This window comes from Moschus berezovskii, chromosome 6 (genome assembly GCF_049115385.1).
Source record: "Moschus berezovskii isolate FMDL1 chromosome 6, NW_MosBer_1.0, whole genome shotgun sequence".
Taxonomy (NCBI): domain Eukaryota; kingdom Metazoa; phylum Chordata; class Mammalia; order Artiodactyla; family Moschidae; genus Moschus; species Moschus berezovskii.
In genome coordinates, this window is record NC_142465.1 from 75752966 (window position 1) to 75773156 (window position 20191).

General features: G+C 40.7%; 1 protein-coding gene across 1 annotated transcript; it reads left to right on the forward strand.

The window, feature by feature from the left end:
* Positions 1-207: 207 nt before the first annotated feature.
* PWP1 (PWP1 homolog, endonuclein) lies at positions 208-19779 on the forward strand. Its single transcript, XM_055395856.2, has 15 exons — positions 208-428; positions 3845-3903; positions 4040-4224; positions 5775-5860; positions 5961-6057; positions 7622-7732; positions 8557-8687; positions 9312-9373; positions 11598-11694; positions 12352-12413; positions 13868-13979; positions 16024-16114; positions 16212-16333; positions 18500-18605; positions 19417-19779. The coding sequence occupies exons 1-15, from the start codon at positions 357-359 to the stop codon at positions 19524-19526; spliced, it is 1503 nt and encodes a 500-aa protein (XP_055251831.2). The 5' UTR covers positions 208-356; the 3' UTR covers positions 19527-19779.
* The last annotated feature ends 412 nt before the right edge of the window (positions 19780-20191 follow it).

Sequence of the window (20191 nt, forward strand, 5' to 3'; positions counted from 1 at the left end):
ACCTTTACAGTTCCAATTTCATTTATTTATTCATTACTCCCACGAAGCCCGCAGACATCGTCACGGATGTCTTGTAAAACTCATTCACACCACTGTACACAGCAGTCTAGCCCTCGGGGACTCCTAACCCCGCAGCCTCGGATACCAGATCTTTCCCCACCCCTTTCCCGTTCGGCGCTTTCGGATGACGTCAAAAGCGGGCGCCGACGCCCTAAGAAACAGGTGGCGGGCGCCTGCGCTCCGCCCCAAGCTGCGGCCTGGAGGCCTTCACTGAGCGTGCTGGCCGAAGGGCGGCGGGGGTTTCCAGACCCGCCAGGGCCAAGTCTGTGGCGTGAGGCGTCGGTGCGCCGAGGACCATGAACCGCAGCCGCCAGGTGACGTGCGTGGCCTGGGTCCGCTGCGGCGTGGCCAAAGAGACGCCAGACAAGGTGAGGCCCGGCCGCTCCGAGGTTTGGGGGAGCGGCTTCTCTGCAGCATCCTGGGTCAGCGCCGCCTGGGAACCTGGGCCGGAACGCGCGGCCCCGGCGCCGCTGGTGGGACTGACGCGGGGTGGGGCCGGCTGTGGCCTGTTTGTCGTGGCTAGGGCTGTAGTTCCGAGGGTCTGGGACCCCGGGCCCTTTCGGCCCCGCCTCCTCGCCGTCCCTTCCCCCGCGAGCCGGACCCACCCCACCCGCCGCCATTCGCACGCCTGTGGACTCGTGGGCTGGACGGAGGCGGGATGGTGCTTGCTGAGAACTTCCAGCGAGACCCCTTGACGACGCCACATAGTCTCCCATCACCCTTGCGCGTTTTCAGGCAAACCGGGAAAAGGGGGCACACGTGTGAAACTCCATTTTCCCCTCCTCCGCTCGGCGTTTAGAGGCATGAACTGGATGAAAACCGTGGTGTAGAAAAACTGGTGTGGAGACTACAGTGTCTTGAGCCCGAGAATTCAATTAGGAGTTCTCGCAGTAGTGCAAATGAAATGTTGATGAGGCAGGGGCGGGGGCAGAGGTAAACGGTGACACGTTATGAAGGGGAAAAGCCTACAGGAGAGACTTGAGTCTGTAGCCGAGGAGATTACCTACGTTATTCAACAGATAATTAACGAAGTGCTTTCTCTGTTCCCAGCATTGTTCAGGGTTCTGGGATAGGCATGAACAAAACAGGAAAATTCCCTGCCTTTATGGAGTTGACATGTGCATATGTAATACTTTGTCAGTGGGAATAAATGTTAATGAAAAAATGTTAATAAAAAAACGGGCGGGGTAGTGTTTGTTTCAGGTTATTGAGCCAGTTCCACCAGGACATAGACTGTTTTATGCTCCAGTTTCCCCAGCATTTGGCACACGGTAAAGTCATGCTCAAAATTCTCCAAGCCAGGCTTCAGCAGTATGTGAACCTTGAACTTCCAGATGTTCAAGCAGGTTTTAGAAAAGGCAGAGGCACCAGAGATCAAATTGCCAACATCTGCTGGATCATGGAGAAAGCAAGAGAGTTCCAGAAAAACATCTATTTCTGCTTCATTGATTATGCCAAAGCCTTTGACTGTGTGGATCACAATAAACTGTGGAACATTCTGAAAGAGATGGGAATCCCAGGCCACCTGACCTGCTTCTTGAGAAACCTGTATGCAGGTCAGGAAGCAACAGTCAGAACTGGACATGGAACAACAGACTGGTTCCAAATAGGAAAAGGAGTACGTCAAGGTTGTATATTGTCACCCTGCTTATTTAACTTATATGCAAAGTACTTCATGAGGAACGCTGGGCTGGAAGAAGCACAAGCTGGAATCAGGATTGCTGGGAGAAATATCAATAACCTCAGATATGCAGATGACACCACCCTTATGGCAGAAAGTGAAGAACTAAAAAGCCTCTTGATGAAAGAGAAAGAGGAGAGTGAAAAAGTTGGCTTGAAGTTCAACATTCAGAAAACGAAGATCATGGCATCTGGTCCCATCACTTCATGGGAAATAGATGGGGAAACAGTGTCAGACTTTATTTTTTTGGACTCCAAAATCACTGCGGACGCTGATTGCTGCCATGAAATTAAAAGACGTTTACTCCTTGGAAAGAAAGTTATGACCAACCTAGATAGCATATTAAAAAGCAGAGACATTACTTTGCCAACAAAGGTCCATCTAGTCAAGGCTATGGTTTTTCCCGTGGTCATGTATGGATGTGAGAGTTGGACTGTGAAGAAAGCTGATTGCCGAAGAATTGATGCCTTTGAACTGTGGTGCTGGAGGACTCTTGAGAGTCCCTTGGACTGCAAGGAGATCCAACTGGTCCATTCTAAACGAGATCAATCCTGGGTGTTCATTGGAAGGACTGATGCTAAAGCTGAAACTGCAATACTTTGGCCACCTCATGCGATGAGTTGACTCACTGGAAAAGACTCTGATGCTGGGAGGGATTGGGGGTGGGAGGAGAAGGGAACGACAGAGAATGAGATGGCTGGATGGCATCACCAACTCGATGGACATGAGTTTGAGTGAACTTTGGGAGTTGGTGATGGACAGGGAGGCCTGGCGTGCTGTGATTCATGGGGTTGCAAAGAGTCGGACACCGCTGAGCGACTGAACTAAGGCATTCAGTGTGGTGCTAATGGTGAAGAACCCACCTGCCAGTGCAGGAGACGGAAGAGAGGTGGGTTCTATCCCTGGGTGGGGAAGATCCCCCTGGAGGAGGGCATGGCAACCCACTCCAGTATTCTTGCCTAGAGAATCCCATGGACATAGGAGCCTGGCAGAGGACAGTACATCCGATTGCAAAGAGTCGGACACGACTGAGCATGCATTTAGAATAGGGACAGGAAATAATATATTAAAAATTATTGAAGGAAGCAAGAGTTGTTAAAAGGGGACCAGAGACTTTCAAATACTCGAGGACACTGATTTCCAAACATGTCCACACATTGAAACTACCCGGGGAGTTTCAAAAACTACCATCTCTCAGGTATTGTGATTTATTTAGTTTGGAGTATAGCCTGAGATTAAGAGTCCTTCAGGTGATTCTAATGCGCAGCCAGATTTGGGAACCATTGCTTAAGAGTTTGTAGGAAGAAGAGATTAGATTTATTCTACAAAGTCCCGGAAAGAAAAATTCAAACCAGTAAGAGAAATTAGAAAAATAAGTATCTTCTAATTAAAATGTTAAGCACCTTTAGTTTCTGGAGTCATCCAATAGGACTTCTATATTATTAAAGGCATTCTGGTAGAAATTGGGTGGTGGATTGGTTCATCATCTATCAAGAATGGATGGAGCACTAACCAGGAGCTTACAGTTTGGCAGTAAAGAGGATGACCAGTTGTGAACAGGATGTCCAAGTGGAGAGTCTCACAAACAGTCAGAAAAATGGAACTGCAGTGAACAGGGGTAGAGAAAGGGAAGTTTGCGGTAATCCATTCAGAGAGAAGGAGTTTGCAAGGTGGTGACAGCACAGTGAGTGACTACTTGGCAGTGATACCAGGGAACAGAGCAGGGGACGAAGGCAAGAGTGGTTTGTTTAGGAATATCCACAGGGAACATGGGGAGAAATGGCCAACGAACTGAGGTAATCAGAAGAAAGTGAGATGAGCTATCGTAGAAGGCAGTTTATACAAGTCCATCTTTTTTTAAAAAAGGGTCTGGAGAGAACATGATTTTTTAACAGTTGTGGGCGAGAAGGGATCTTAATTTATAAGGACATGTCAGAAGTCCATTTATGTTAAATTTAGAGACTTTGGATTGATATTTGACTTTGGATGTCTCTTAAAACCATGTTTTAGATTAGTTTGCAATCTTTTTAATTCTTTTTAATTTAATGATATATTTAATGGTTTCCTTAAATATATCATAATGAAACGTTTGCTCTCTTATAGGTAGAACTTAGTAAAGAAGAAGTGAAACGTCTCATTGCTGAAGCAAAGGAAAAATTACAGTAAGTTTGGGGATGTTGATTCCTATAGTCAAGTCTAGATGAAATGTAAATCTTAAATGATCATAACAGGGTGGTCTTATTATTGAACAGTGTCTTTTGGCTGATCTTTTTACTTTTTCTTTTTTCTCTGGCGTAGAGAAGAAGGTGGCAGTGATGAAGAGGAAGCGGGCGATCCTTCAGAGGATGGCATGCAGAGTGCCCGTACCCAGGCCCGACCACGGGAGCCCCTGGAGGATGGCGACCCAGAAGATGACAGGACGCTGGATGATGACGAGCTGGCCGAGTACGACTTAGATAAATATGATGAGGAAGGCGACCCAGGTTAGAATTTAGTCACTTATACTGGTTTTTAGTCACAAACTCAATGAATTAGATCATGTTACTAGGGTTCCAAAGCTTTACTCTGAAATCCCATTGTCCTTTATGTCAGTCAGATAATCTGGGTCAAGGCTCAAGGCAGACAGCATGTTTCCTAAACTGGTTTAAAAAAATCAGTTCAACCCACTTATCTAAGATCTAAAATACAAAACAAAACAAAAATTAGTGTTGTATATTTTATTGCAAGTAGTGGTTAATCTGTGGTTCATTTTTCTTTATCTGCAATAATGAGAGAGAAATTACTACCTCCATTTTACAGAAAAAAATACAGGCTTACAGAGATGAAATAACTTTACCAGTGTCACACAGCTGGTGAATGATGGAGCTGAGGTTTGACTATTCTGAACCTAAAACCTTCATGCTTTTCAGTGTACTTCCTCAGATGCAGAGGATACTTTTTTCCCACTGGACTCTGGGTTGTAGGGCCCGCTCTGGTTGCTTCCATCCTGTTAGGACAGAGTACCATGGAAATTCAGAGAAGGAGGATCTAATCAGCCCAGAGAAAAGCCATTCAGACACTGCTTCCTAATACACTCCATACCCTGCCGAGTATTGGCTCTGTCTGCCTTGTCCCATAGAAATCCCGTCTGTTACCTGTCAGATGTTTAACCTAAGAGCCCTGTCTCCTTAAAGTAGCTTCCCCTGGAAATTGAGAGTATCTTTCTTTCCTGAGTTTTATGTTACTCGGGGTCTACTCTGTCACCTTTGTAGACATGCCATGAAATAATGTCTCTGAGGTAAATTTGGTGTAAAGGGTAGTATCTCCTCTTGCAGATTCACTGGGCAAGTTAGCCTGTTAGCAATTATGAGACATCTTGCAGTAAAGAAACCCACTTAACTTTATGAGGCTCATCAGTTTACAGTTTTCTTTCACCAGGCAACACTTAATGTGTTGATACCAGTGTTTTAGGGACCTGTTTATTTCCGGGTCTACAAGGCCACCTTTCTGTAGCACTTTTGAATAATGATTACAAGGAGCACGCTAGAGGATCTGAGTAGAGTTCTGAAATTTTCTAAAAGGGAGTTTCTTGGTTTGAGTTGATTCTTGTATTGGAAGAGTGTATATTTCAAGACTATTAGATGCTCATTCCAGGGCCAAAAGTAAATGGCCTTTAAATTCCTCTTTATTATTATCTACTATTTCCTTTCACAATTATAAATGATTCAGAGTTAGTTATGAAATAGACAGTAGAATCTAAGTTTAAAGATGGGATGTGTGTGTGTATTTTATTCACTCAGTCATGTCCAGCTCTTGTTCTCATGGACTGTAGCCTGCTTGGCTCCTCTGTGCATGGAATTCTTCAGAGAAGAATACTGGAGTGGGTAGCCATTTCCGTCTCCAGTGGATCTTCCTGACCCAGGGATCAAACCCAGGTCTCCTGCATTGCAGGCAGATTCTCTACTGTCTGAGCCACCAGGGAAGCCCATGTCTTAGGAAGAATACTTTAGTCGAAAGGACTGGCTTTTTCATTTCATTGTATGAATTCTTATAGATGCTGAAACTCTTGGTGAATCTCTCTTGGGTCTTACAGTCTATGGGAGTAATGATCAAGATCCTTACGTCACTCTGAAAGATACGGTAAATACCTATGTGGTTTTTCTAATTATCCTCCTTAAGTGTTTGAAAAACCTTCCCAAATAGCTGATTCTAATCAATGACATTTTCTGTCTCCACTTAGGAGCAATATGAACGTGAAGATTTCTTGATTAAGCCCAGTGACAATCTCATAGTTTGTGGCAGAGCTGAACAGGACCAGTGCAATTTAGAGGTGCATGGTAAGTGGAATACGTCTCTTAATAAAAGGTTCTGTACTTAAGTGATATTAAAATAAACATCGTAGTAACTACTATGAATTTCTAGGCACCAAGTCCTGTTGTATATCAATTTAGTTGATTCTATTCATCCGTCTTAAAATTTTGAAGCTTAAAGAGATTATTAGGTTAATACTTTTGTTTATAGGAAACACAGTTACATAGTATGAAAATTAAATCCCTTGGGTTTAATGTTTATTGGCACCTTCTAGGTTACTCATACTCTGTTTATTAACTTGGATTTCTTTACAGCCTTTAAGTTTGCCTGCAGGAAGCCTATCAATTAGGCCATTTTTATCCCATGGCCCATTGTGATCTATTTATACAATCAAAAAGGCTTTAAATAGCAATTATTTCAATGTGAAGTTATTCTTCTAATTATCTTTGAACTTTTTACATATTTTAAATGTAAACCATGTTGGTGGAATTTTTTAAAGACCAATTCCAGTTTCAAAAAATTGGAACTATTACAGTTAGTCATCACTGATTTTTATACATTCTCATTTGAAAGTTTAGTCATTCCTTTGAATCTTGTGAGTTATTACACAGGAGCTGAGAAGCTGAGGTAAAGTAATTGTATTCCTGTTTCATTCTAAGTTAGGTCATTAATGATATGTTTTATTTGGATTTGGTGTGAATCTCCAAGTTACCTGGTGTATTTCTATTCAGGAGTAATTTCAAAATTTCTCTCTAAATCTAAATAATAAAAATATATGGTCAAAAGAAGATTGTTTTAAGGCTTCATCGTCATCTTTCTTTAAAATGTAAGCTGAGTACATTGACCATGGTTGAGATTCTTACAAGACCACAAGCTATTAATTTTGAACACACATTCTCATCATAAAGTGATGTGATAGAACATTACATGGAATCTGCTAGTCCCAAGATCTACCTCAGATACCATGGTCTGAAGAATTTTTTTAAAATCCTTAGCTCATCTTAAATTGCTTGTTTCTAGTAAAAAGCATATTAGGGGAGAATTTCTGGTTACTTAGGCTCTGTGTTTATCAGTGTTTCATTATATCATTTTTAAGATTTCTTACTGATTTTAATAATAAATATTAAAGAAGCAATTTTTGATAAGCATTTAAATTTCTAAAACTATGAGTTATTTCTCTCCAGTACTAATTTGTTCTGACTTATGACCAAATAGATCTTTAAAAGATAAAATAGTGATGAAGCACTTCTAATGGAGACCTTGTGAGTGTTTTCTGTAGTTGGTGATCCAGAAGGTTGGACCGTTTTAGCCAGGGAACATGCAGATGGAGCATTCAGCCTGATGAAAATTCTCTGTCAGTGTCTCTGTTCCCCTTTGGGGCTCACCAGGTACTAGGAGTATATTAGACATGAAACACTTTTGCCTAGCAGTACATACTTTGGAATTTCTTTAATGTCATCACTTTAAGTGTATTAAATGTATAGCTTTACACAAGTGACTGTGATAGGTTTAAAAGGGATCTCTCTTCTTTTGAGTGGGATATGATTTCTTACTCTGATGTAATAAAATCTCGTTTCCCAATCTTTTCAGTTTATAATCAAGAAGAAGATTCTTTTTATGTCCACCATGATATCCTGTTGTCTGCATACCCTTTGAGTGTGGAATGGCTAAATTTTGATCCTAGCCCAGATGACTCAACTGGTAATTAGAAAACTTAAAAGATTGCTCAATGGTTCTACTCCTGTGTTTTTCCTAGCTTCACACGTCATCTATTTTGTATGAGTGTTTCCAGAATGGTTGATGTTTTAAGAAGTTATATAGTTTTCAGATCACAGCCACTTAATTGTTTGGGGTCTGTATGTCTCCAGATTTTGAACCGGCTAAAGAGGTAGCTGCTCACTAGGCAGAAGGACAGGGCCCGATGAGGGCTCAGAACTGTGAGGAGGTCTCCTGAAATCCCAGTGTAAACTGGCATGCTGTGTCCAGTGTCATCAGGTAGAGTTTAGTGCACGGCCCTTTTCAGAAGGCATCAAGTAGAACCAGAATGAAGAGAGAATTGGGCTCTTAGCTTAGTCCCTTTGGCCGTAACCGCACACTGTTCATTGCCCCATCACACTTAATAATTAGGGTAAAAACTGTTAATACACCTCATGTCTTGTTTGCCAAGCTTGTTGACATTCATGATCTAGTCACATCCTCATCCTCGCACAGCCATGAAGGTAGGAAGGGTCTGTCATTATCTCAGTGAAGACCCTGGGACCAGGAGATGGAGCCCTTGTTACTCACGCTGTGATCTGAGGACCAGCAGCACAGCATTGCCGCCATCTGGGAGCCGGTTACACATGCAGTGTTAAGGCCCCACTCAAGACCTCTTGAAACAGTCTGCATTTTAACAACATCCAGGTGATGTACACACACATGAAAGTCTGAGAGAACTTCCTCTGTGCCATGACTCAGCCTGCAGTGTAATGTATTACATTAGAAGTTATTTTTTTCAATCACAAATGTATCATTTCCTCCTGTAGGAAACTACATTGCTGTGGGAAACATGACCCCTGTTATTGAAGTGTGGGACCTGGATATAGTGGACTCTCTAGAGCCAGTCTTCACACTTGGAAGTAAGCTGTCAAAAAAGAAGAAAAAGAAAGGAAAGAAGGTAAACAAACTAATAGATACTTTAATGATAAATAGAAATAGGTTTGGGGAGAGGTGGGAACAGGGGCTGAGAACGCACACTGTTTCAATTAGACGGTTTTGGTGGAATAAGATAAGGTAGTTACAAAGTCACTGTAGTTTCTAGTTTCAAAAAGCCCGTCCAAGGAAAAATTGATTTCTGCTTACATAAAACCTGCACTGGCACATTATTCACCCTTACCCAGGACAAGTTACTCTTAGATTATGATTCTCCTTTATGTATAGTAGCTGTTCACACTAATAGGCTATTTTTGAGCTTTTAAAATGTTTCTCTTTAGCCTTGAGTATGTTGAATTCTAAATATCCTTGCATTCCTATAGCTTTTAAAACTGTTACATTTTTGGTGAGGGAGAAATGGGTTAGGGGTTGATTTATAGTTATAACAGATTAAGAACTACTATAGTTTCTTCCATGTAAAGAACATTTATGAAGTAAGAGGGAGATAAGGTGTTTCTTTCCCTAGATCTTGGAGCAAGTTTACATAAGATCAGAATAATCTTAAGGTTTTAAAGAATCTTTCAAATTAATAAACCAATTTTATTGGGGGTATGCTTTAATACCAAAAGTAATTAAACAATGATTACAGAATTCCTCAGCAGATGGGCATACGGATGCTGTCCTTGACCTTTCTTGGAATAAGCTGGTCAGGTAAGAAGAAATGCTGTTTGAAGGCTTGGTAAAGACTGTAACCACTGTGATGTTGCCTCACATCTTCATTTAACCCTCTGCATTGTGTTTCACATCTTTGTGTCCTTGTCTTCTTTTCTTTCCCTGCAGTATGCATTGCTGGAAGGCAGGAATGCTGCTGTCTGTATCCTTGCAACCCCCGCCTCACCTGCCATCTCTTCACTGAGTAGATGCTCATTACATGTTTGGGGACCAAGTGCCCTTCTTCCAGCACCGCTGGGAAACACAGCATGCACTGCAGTTGCAGTGCCAGTGGTGGAGAATTGTTACTGCATGGAAGACATTTTTCTCCCTGCATTTAGTTTTGACAACATCTTGTCCACATGTTCCTTTTTTTGTAAAATATCATTTTAACCATGTTTAGGTGTACAGTTTTTTGGACACAGTTTTTCTGGACATCTCACATTGTTGTGCAACCATTACCACCATTCAACTCCAGAAGTTTTTCTTCTTCAAAAACTGAAAGTATATGCCCAATAAACAGTAATTCCCCATTCCCTGCCCACCCATGCCTTAGTAACCACCATTCTACTTTCTATGAGTCAACTCCTCCAGGTACCTCTTATAAGTGGAATCATATAGCATTTGTCTTCTTGTGACTGGCTTATTTCACTTAGGAAAAGGTCCATCCATGTTGTAGCATATAGCAGGATTTCCTTCCTTTTTAAGACCAAATGATACTCCATTGTACATATATGCCCTATTTTGTTTATCCATCTGTTATGGACACCTGGGCTGTTTCCATTTCTTGGCTCTTGTGAATAATGTTGGTGTTATTCACATACATACAACATGGGTTTACATGTATCTGTTAAGAGTCCCTCCTTTGCATTCTTTTTTGAGTATACAGCTAAAATTAAAACTGCTGGAGCTAATGGTATTTCTGCGTTTAACGTCTTGGAAAACCACCACACTGTTTTCTACAGTGTGTTTCTGTTTCTACAGTGTGTTTTCTACCATTTACCTTCCAACCAGCAGTGCCCAAGGGTTCCAGTTTCTCCACATCCTTTTGAACACTTGATACTTGCTGTTTTTGTTATTGTTGTCTTCGTAGTAGCCATCCTAACTGGTGTGAAGTGGTGTCTCACTGGAGCTTTGAGTTGCATTTCCCCAGTGATTAGTGATGTCAGTCATCCTTTCAAGTACTTGTTGGCCATTTGTATACAGTCTTTGGGGAAATGTCTATCCAAATCCTTCTGTCCATTTTTTTAGTTGTTTGGTTTTTTGCTGTTATAAATGAATGAAATGTGGTTTCCTTGGTGGCTCATACGGTAAGGAATCTGCTTTCAGTGCAGGAGACCCAGGTTCAATCCCTAAGTTGGGAAGATCCCCTTTGCTGTTAAGTTGTAGGAGTTCTTTATATAGTATGAAAATTAATCTCTTACTAGATTTGTGATTTGCCAATATTTTCCCCCATTCAGTGGATTGACTAACTCTGTTGAAGTGTCCTTCGAAGCACAGAAGTTTTTTCATTTTGATGTGGTGCAGTTTATTTTCACTTTTGTTGCCTGTGCTTTTAGTGTAACAGCAAAGAAATCATTGGCAAATCCACTGTCACGAAGATTGTCCCCTTAAAGTTTTATGGTTTTAGCTCTTAGGTTTAAGTCTTAGATATATTTTGAGTTAATTTTTGTATATACTCTGTAAGGTAAGAGTTCAACTTAATTCTTTTGCATGTCATCCATGTATTTTTTTTATACTTACTACCTCAAAAGGGCCATTTTCCTAATAGTACAGTTGATTTGAGGGGCTCCTGAGGCAAGGAAGGTAAGCATTAGAATGAGTACAACTTACTTAGAGGGGAAGAACAAACTTGAATACCCAAGACAGCTTTTTAAAAGCATTTCTATTACACTGTACACTTCATAATTTGAGCATTCTAAGGAAGATCCCAGAGTGCTAGCTTACTGAAGGATATCCTATCTTCTCATTTGTGTTCAGACCTCTGCAGAGTTACAACTATTTGGGGAAATGGACATAAGAATGTTGTTTAGGTTAGTGTTTCCCAAACTTAGCTGCAAATCAGAACCTCTGGGTAACCTCTGAGTATACTGAAAATCTTGCGTTTCTTTTGTTAAATTTGCTCCTAGGTATTTGATTTTTTGGTAGGGTTATAAGCGGAATTCTTACATGTAATGCTCTTGATTTTTAAAAGATTACCCAATTTGTTTCCTCCCTTTCTCAGAAATGTGCTGGCCAGTGCATCAGCTGATAACACTGTTATTCTGTGGGATATGTCCTTGGGGAAGCCAGCAGCTAGCCTTGCTGTACACACAGACAAGGTATGGTGATTCGTTGATAAAAGGGATTCTTAAAAAGCTGGGACATATATTAAGTACAACAAATAATCCTAAACATTTATGTATGACTTTTTGTGAATTACAAAGTGCTTTGACATGCTAGCCCACTGGATCTTCACAGAGCCCTTTGCGATAGTTATAATTATTATCCTCTTGAGCTTTGCAAAAATAGATGCAGAAAGGTACAGTGACTAGGAACATTAGTGCTTTGCAACATTTTTACAGAGGCTCCTAGAAAGGGGTGAAGAGTTTCAGTCACATAATGGGGTTAAAGAATTTTAACAGATGATACTGCAGAACCCAGGAATCTAATGTGCTAATGCATGTTGTGAAACTTTCAGAACGTGTGGTGGTGTAAGTTTGATCACTCCCCTATCTGACTATACTTTAACATCTGAGGGACATATATATTCTGCCTAACACAATTTGGGGAATGCTGCGTTGGGTCTTTTAAGTATCAGCCTTTATTTAGAAGTATGTTTTGTCCTTTTAATTATGTAATACATTTATGCTTCATATAATACATTTCAAAGCAAAGAATTTGTAGGAACACTGCTAAGTTGATTCCCATCACGAATTAGGCAGTTTTACCAAAACCAAACAAACATTTATCTATTAATTTATGTTTCTTCCTCTTAGGTCCAGACTCTCCAGTTTCATCCATTTGAAGCACAGACTCTGATTTCTGGATCATATGATAAGTAAGAAAGCATTTTAGGAATTGTCATTTTTTTTCCCTCTTGAACTGATTCAGAAAGTATCACTGAGTGTTCAGATTGAATTTATTACTGTGGATTTTATGTGTTTAAATCTTTAGTAGTACTTATACTTATTTGTCCTTTCAGCTTGATCCTCTCAGTCTGCAAGGGAATATGGTTCTGTTGTAATTCCCAACTACTCCTTCAATTTTTATAGGGTGTGTGAGTTGGACATTGCTCTGAAGCAAGCCATCCCAAAATTCAGTGCCTTAAGAGATGAATATTTGCTTCTTGACCTGTGCAAGGTTGAGCTAATTGAGGCTAGATTCAACTGATAGCTCTACTAATCTTGACTTGTTTAGGCCCAGAGACTCTCCTGTTTTAAATCCTTCTAAAACTAGCAGGCTAGTCCATATATGTTGCCATAGCAAGGTCAGAGTACAAGCAGAGACACCAAGGCCTCTTAAGACATGGGCTCAGACCTACTACATATTGGTCTTATTGCAGGCCAAAGCAGACATCACATGGAGTAGAAAATGAACTCTGCCTTTAGGGGAGGAACTCCTAGATCATTGAGAGAGGGCCTGGATGTGGGGAGAGATGAGGAATTGGGACCACTGCAGTCCATCACAGGGGTTTCCAAATCATGTGTGTGCTCTTTACAGATTGGAGATGGGAGAGGTAGCTAGTAAAAACAGAAACTCAGTTGCAGTCTTTTATATTGTATCTGTATTCTTTTGTAGTTGGGATTCATGCAGAACTACACAAGTCTACTCATCTCTTCCCCTACACAGTAACCTGCTTGTAGAGAGTAAATGTGACTGAGGGCTTTCCCGATAGTTCAGTTGGTAAAGAATCCACCTGCAGTGCAGGAGACCCCAGTTTGATTCCTGGGTTGGGAAGATCCACTGGAGAACAGATAGGCTACCCACTCCAGTATTCTTGGGCTTCCGTTGTGTCTCAGCTGGTAAAGAATCTGCCTGCAATGTGGGAGCCTGGGGTTTGACCCTGAGTTGGGAAGATCCCATGGAGAAGTGAAAGGCTACCCAGTTCAGTATTCTGGCCTAGAGAATTCCATGGACTTTATAGTCCAGGACATGACTGAGCAACTTTCACTTCACTTCATTCATGTGTTCCAACGTGGTAACCTGCTTGTAGAAAGTAAATGTGGTGACACTGACTCTGAGCAGTATTGGGGAAGGACAAATTAGAAATTGTCCTCTTCTTTGGGAAATAAGGATGATTCATCTTAGAAGTAGAGGATTCAATCTGGGGGAGGTCAAGGCCACTGTGACATCTGGAGCCACCAGTGACTTCAAGTGACAGGACCAGAGTTCACCAATTAGTAAAAATCAATTCATCTGTTCTTTTAGAACCTTAAAATAGGCTGTAAATAATTGGATCTTGATTTCATGGTGGTGTTTATTGAACTCCTAACTTTGCCTGAACACGCCCAGGTCCGTGGCTCTGTATGACTGCCGGAGTCCGGAGGAGAGCCATCGAATGTGGCGTTTCAGTGGGCAGATTGAGAGAGTGACTTGGAATCACTTTTCACCTTGTCATTTTTTGGTAAGAATACGCATATTACTGTTTAATAGATTATTAATCACTTATTTTCTTTACTTCCACTGTAGAAAAGCTTTTTTATATCAACAGTGTGAAGTATTTGCATTTGGGTTTATTTAAAAAAAAAAAAAGATCTCTTTAACAAGAGAACAATGAATTCACCACAAAAAAATGGTAGACATGTAAATAATTTTGCTAATTTCCAACCATTCCAAAGCATGCCACATTTTTTAGTTGTAATTAGTTGATCATTATAAAATTATTTTGTAATATTGAGCATGACAAATACTAAGCAGGCACACATTTTCTAGGTTATTTGCTAACATGGTTATCAGTCACAAAAATTCATTTTGTTTCTAATGATTAAATCAGTTCAAGAAAATTTTCCTTTATTTAAATATTAGTACTTAAATGGAGCACCACTGATGCTAATGCTAGCATGTTTAATTAATATAGCACTTAATATACCTTCTCTGGTGGTCCAGACAGCAAAGAATTTGCCTGCAGTGTAGGAAACCCAGGTTTGATCCCTGAGTTGGGAAGATTCCCTGGAGAAGGAAATGGCAACCCACTCCAGTATTCTTGCCTGGAGAATTTCATGGACAGAGAAGCCTGGTGGACTATAGTCCATAGGGTCACAAAGAGTCAGAAAAGACTGAGTGACTTAACACTTACTTACCAATGTACCACTGTCTCCCAGATGGGAAGAAAGTTTATGATTATTTTATGAATACCCATAATATCTGCAGAACAGTTTTCCATGTTGCATCCAAAGATGCCACTGATATTTCAGTTCATGGAAAAATAAAATCCCAGCTTTTATCCAGAAGAGAAGGTATCATGTTTCCTAATTTTCCTAAAGCAAATATCTAGTGCTTTGTAAATGAGGGACAGAATTCTTTGGGGGAAAAAAAAGCTTTCTTTGAATATGTGAAGTTTCAGTCAGATTCCTGCAGTTGTGATTCTGGGGCATATCATCTCAGCCCTGTGCAGAGGCGCATGCAATTCCCAGCCTGAGCCACCTCAAGCCAGATTCCATGTTGCAGTTATCTCGAGTGAAGTCCCAGTTATATTTGAATGGTGGCTCTCAGCAGGCAGGCATACACATTTCCTAGGTTATGTGCTGCCAAATGGTTATCAGTCCTAAAATCACAAATATTTAAGGAAATGGAAAGTAATCAAAATGGTGTACCTCCATCCCTCAAGTCTCAAAAGATGAAAAGCCCGTCCTTTTTTGTGCCTGTTATAGCCCCACCTATAAAACTGCATCAGTTGTCCCTTTTTTTGCCACTTTCCTGACTCTTGCCCTTGGCCTGTATATATAGGCTCAAGTCTCTGTCTCCCATCAGTGACCAGGTCTGTCTCTCAATCCCTTCAAAGTTTTCTCTTCCTTTCTTGAAAGTGGAACTGTAATCTGCCTTTCAGTCTTTTTTTGATTAAACCTCTTGGCCAAAATACTGACAGCATTGTTACTTTCTTTAGAAGCCCTGCTTCCTTGGGTTCTTTGTTATTTTCTCCTCCCTCTTTGATTCTGACTTCTGTGAGCTCCTCCTCAGCCTTTACCGTAAGTGGTGTGCTATCCAGGTCTCTGTCCTAACATGGTGCTCTAAATTCTGCACTCACAGAGCAAATCCCTTCTCTTCTCATGGATGTAACTTCTACCTCTGTGCCACCATATTTCTGACCCCAGTCTGTATATCATCTACCATTGCTTCATACTCATATCCAACTGCCTAATAGACATGTCAGCTAAACTAGTCCTTATAAGAGCCAACTCAGCTTACACAAGTGAATTCTTTATGTCCATGTTAATTTTTAATAAGTGTCTCAGGTTTGTCAGATCCATAGCTGATTTTCACAAGGATCTATACTATTTACCTATTGCTAAATTTTATTGTCATGTAACACTGCTGTATGAGTTTGAGTGAACTCCAGGAGTTGGTGATGGACAGGGAGGCCTGGCATGCTGTGATTCATGGGGTCGCAAAGAGTCAGACACAACTGAGCGACTGAACTGAACATTGCTGTGCTCTTTTACTCTTTCCAGGCCAGTACAGATGACGGCTTTGTATATAATTTGGATGCACGTTCAGATAAGCCAATTTTTACACTTAACGCACACAATGATGAAATTTCTGGTGAGCAAGAATATGGTTTCTTTCATTTCAATTAACCTATTATGAAGTAAATTTATTTCAAAGTGAGAGTCCCTAAACAAGTCTTATCTTCCTCTAGGTCTTGATCTAAGCAGTCAAATCAAGGGCTGTCTTGTGACTGCATCGGCAGACAAGTACGTGAAGATCTGGGACATATTAGGAGACAGGCCAAGTCTGGTTCACTCGCGGGATATGAAAATGGTAAGAATATTCGCGGGCATCTTGGTTCTGTTTCTGATCTATTGTTTTTCTCTAGGAATCACTGCACAAAAGAATATGGATTTGTTGGGAAGTTAATTTGGGGCTTAGTCAAATTCTGGGTCTTCTAATTTAGGGCAATTTGGGTGGAAATCAATGACTGTCTGGTTCGTTTTCCAACGTTCATGATTAACAATTCCTTGTGGAAAACCAGGATGAGGAGGAGGTGGTCTTCTAGGACAGAAGTGGGCTGGCTACAATTTTTTTTTTTTTTTACAATTTTACATTGCAGTATGGTTGATGAACAGTGTTGTTTCAGGTGTCAGCAAAGTGATTCAGTTATATTTACACATGTATCTCTTCTTTTTCAAGTTATTTTCCCATTAAGATTGTTACATAATATTAAGCAGACTTCCCTGTGCATTACAGGTTATCCATTTTAAATACAGCAGAGTACACATCACTTCCTAACTCCCACCCCCACCCCCATTCCCTGCTGGTTAACTGTATGCTCCATAGTTTTTTAACCTTAAAATCAAGCCCATCTCTGAAAATCTTAAACCTTTTAGGGCACCACAGCTGTTGAGGTCAGTTTATCACCTACATCTTTATATAACTATTTAGTAGTTCTTCAGTTCAGTCGCTCAGTCATGTCCGACTCTTTGCAACCCCATGAACCACAGCATGCCAGGCCTCCCTGTCCATCATCAACTCCCAGAGTTCCCTCAAACTCATGTTCTTACTATAGTGAAATTACTACATAGTTCAGTTCAGTTCAGTCGCTCAGTCATGTCCGACTCTCCGCGACCCCATGAATCACAGCACGCCAGGCCTCCCTGTCCATCACCAACTCCCGGAGTACACTCAAACTCATGTCCACAGAGTCGGTGATGCCATCCAGCCATCTCATTCTCCGTCGTCCCCTTCTCCTCCCGCCCCCAACCTTTCCCAGCATCAGAGTCTTTTCCAGTGAGTCAGCTCGTCGCATGAGGTGACCAAAGTATTGGAGTTCCAGCTTTAGCATCAGTCCCTCCAATGAACATCCAGGATTGATCTCCTTTAGAATGGACTGGTTGGATCTCCTTGCAGTATAAGGGACTCTCAAGAGTCTTCTCCAACACCAAGCAAAAGTTTTAGAAATGATTAGAATTCAGTAATTCATCAAATATTTATTGAGCATATAGTATATACCAGGCATTATAAAAATTGAACTGTACACACAGAACACTATACAGCTGTTTAAAACTGTATACATGAATGTGTATTTTAAAATGTGGGTAGGCAGTTTTATAGAGCATATTTTTCAAGTATTTTTCATAATTGGAGGATAATTACTTTACAATATTGTGATGGTTTTTGCCATATATCAATATGAATTGGCCATAGGTATACATGCCCCCCCATCCTGAATGCCCCTCCCCACCCTACAGAACAGTTTTTATAGTATTATCCCATGCATATATTTAAATACTTGTGTTGAATGCATATATGTAAATCTAGAAGACCCTATGCCAAAACATGAACAGCTGATTATCTCAAAATATAAACAAGAAGTACAAAAATAACTCTATGATGCATGTAGGCTTCCCTTATAGCTCAGTTGGTAAAGAATCTTCCTGCAATGCAGGAGACCCCGGTTCGATTCCTGGGTTGGGAAGATCCCCGGGAGAAGGGATGGGCTAGCCACTCCAGTATCCTTGGGCTTCCCTTGTGGCTCAGCTGGTAAAAAATCCACCTGCAATGTGGAAGACCTGGGCTCAATCCCTGAGTTGGGAAGATCCCCTGGAGAAGGGAAAGGCTATGATGCATGTGTTATCCTATAGTAATAGAGTTAAAAAACAAAACATTAAACTTTTAAATGATCGTACTATAGCATTATAACTTAAAAAGAATTAGTTTCTGGGAGTATTAAGCAGATTAGATTTACTAGGAAATCCCTATTAGATGATAATAGAGATGTGAGCCTGAGTGGTCAGAACATGCACCCATTCTCACAGAGACCGTCCCACCAACTTGACTGTGAAGTACCTTTACAGGAGCACTGAAGGAGATTCTGGTGGGTTGGTTTTCAGTGACATTCAAGCGTAGGGTCTTGTAGACAGGAGTAGGAAATTGAGAATAGTGCTTTCTGGGAAGATTGAAATCACTGACTTTGTATTCTCTTCTCAGGGAGTTCTCTTCTGTTCTTCCTGTTGCCCTGATTTGCCATTTATTTATGCTTTTGGAGGTCAGAAGGAAGGGCTTCGGGTCTGGGATATAAGCACAGTCTCTTCAGGTAAGAATCTTAATTTCCTGCTTTTTCTGGATAAGTTCTGTAAGAGCTAACGTAGAATGTGTGGCTTGAATACATCAAGGAGACAGCAAAGGTAGATCCAGTGTTCATCCTCCAGTACAGCCAGCTTAGGAAACAGACAAGATCAAATTGTAATTTGGAAATGTTCATATTCACAAATAAGTTTGTCTTCATACTTTAATTTTAAAATATCTATGACAAAGTTGAATTTTAAAAATGAAAGATTTTATTGGAAAGCTGGAAGGGTATATAGTATGATCTCCCCTCCCACATTCCCAAAATCCAGCTTTCCTGAAGGGGCCAGGTTCCCTTCTATTACTTTGATGTAATTTGGAATGCTGTAACCCCACTCTGATTCCTGAATCTTCAATTCCCTGAAGAAAACAAGTCCTAAATCCAAAACAGTTCTATTGTGGTCATGATTCAGAGAAAGATGAAGGCAGGAAATAATCAGAAGTATAATAAGGGAAGGACAGAGTCACTGTCATGAGGGACTGGACATTTGTTATCAAGGTGGATTCAATAAATCTAGGACAAGGCAAAGAAAGTAAAGTATTAAAAAAAAAATAGTAGACCAGTATAAAACAGTTAACTTCATTCAGAACATTATTTTAGACTTTGAATTGGTTACTTTCCAATATATAAAGTGCTAAACATGTTTTTCAAAACAAAATCTCCCACCACAGGGTAGAGAACCTCGTTGCTCATTTCTGCATTTTAGTCTCTTTTTTTATATTATAGGTTCTCAATTTTCTGATCTGGTAGTTGCTTAACCATTTGTTTTATGTTTTAGTAAATGAAGCATTTGGAAGACGAGAGAGGCTTGTTCTCGGCAATGCAAGAACTTCGTCTATTAGTGGCCCCTTTGGGAACAGGAGCTCAGAAACACCAATGGAGTCTTAATGAAGATCATACAGTTTCCCGTTTTATTTATCCTAACTCAGTTTTAAAAAGCTGGCCTAAAGATGCTCCCTGTGTAGCTGCAGCCATCGGAATGACTGAACCAAAACTGCAACTGCCCGACATTCCTCCTTGCAGCTATGGTGGCAGCACAAACAGGGCTGGTCTTTGTGCTTACCTTTCAAGCATGTGGTATACAGGGCTCCACTGGCATTCATTTCTTGAAAGGAAGAATAAAAAGGTTTTTAGAAATTCATTCCTTAAATGTGCCATCTGTCACAGGTAGTCTAGGATGTAAAATTAGTAGTACTTCATGAAATTTTAAAAGAAAATCCTGTAATCTTAAGAGATGGGTAAACCTAGGCCTTGGGAAGGTGGTCATTAGGCCAAGAATCCAGAGTAGACCATGAACAGAGGTAGGTCCATGGGGGACTACACTTTTCCTGACCAACTGTTCTCTGGTTAATGCTCAGGATTTAGAAGTCTTAGTGCTGCTCGTCTGTAAGTGGCATGCCTTTTCTGTCCACAGCATGGTATTCAGTGTTACCAAACAAAAGAGATATAGTGATAAAGGGTTCAGTCCACAAGTGGATATAACATTTGTAAGTAAAGCAAATGGTAAGAGACTCATTAGACCAAATGGACTCAGATAATACATAGAATATTCC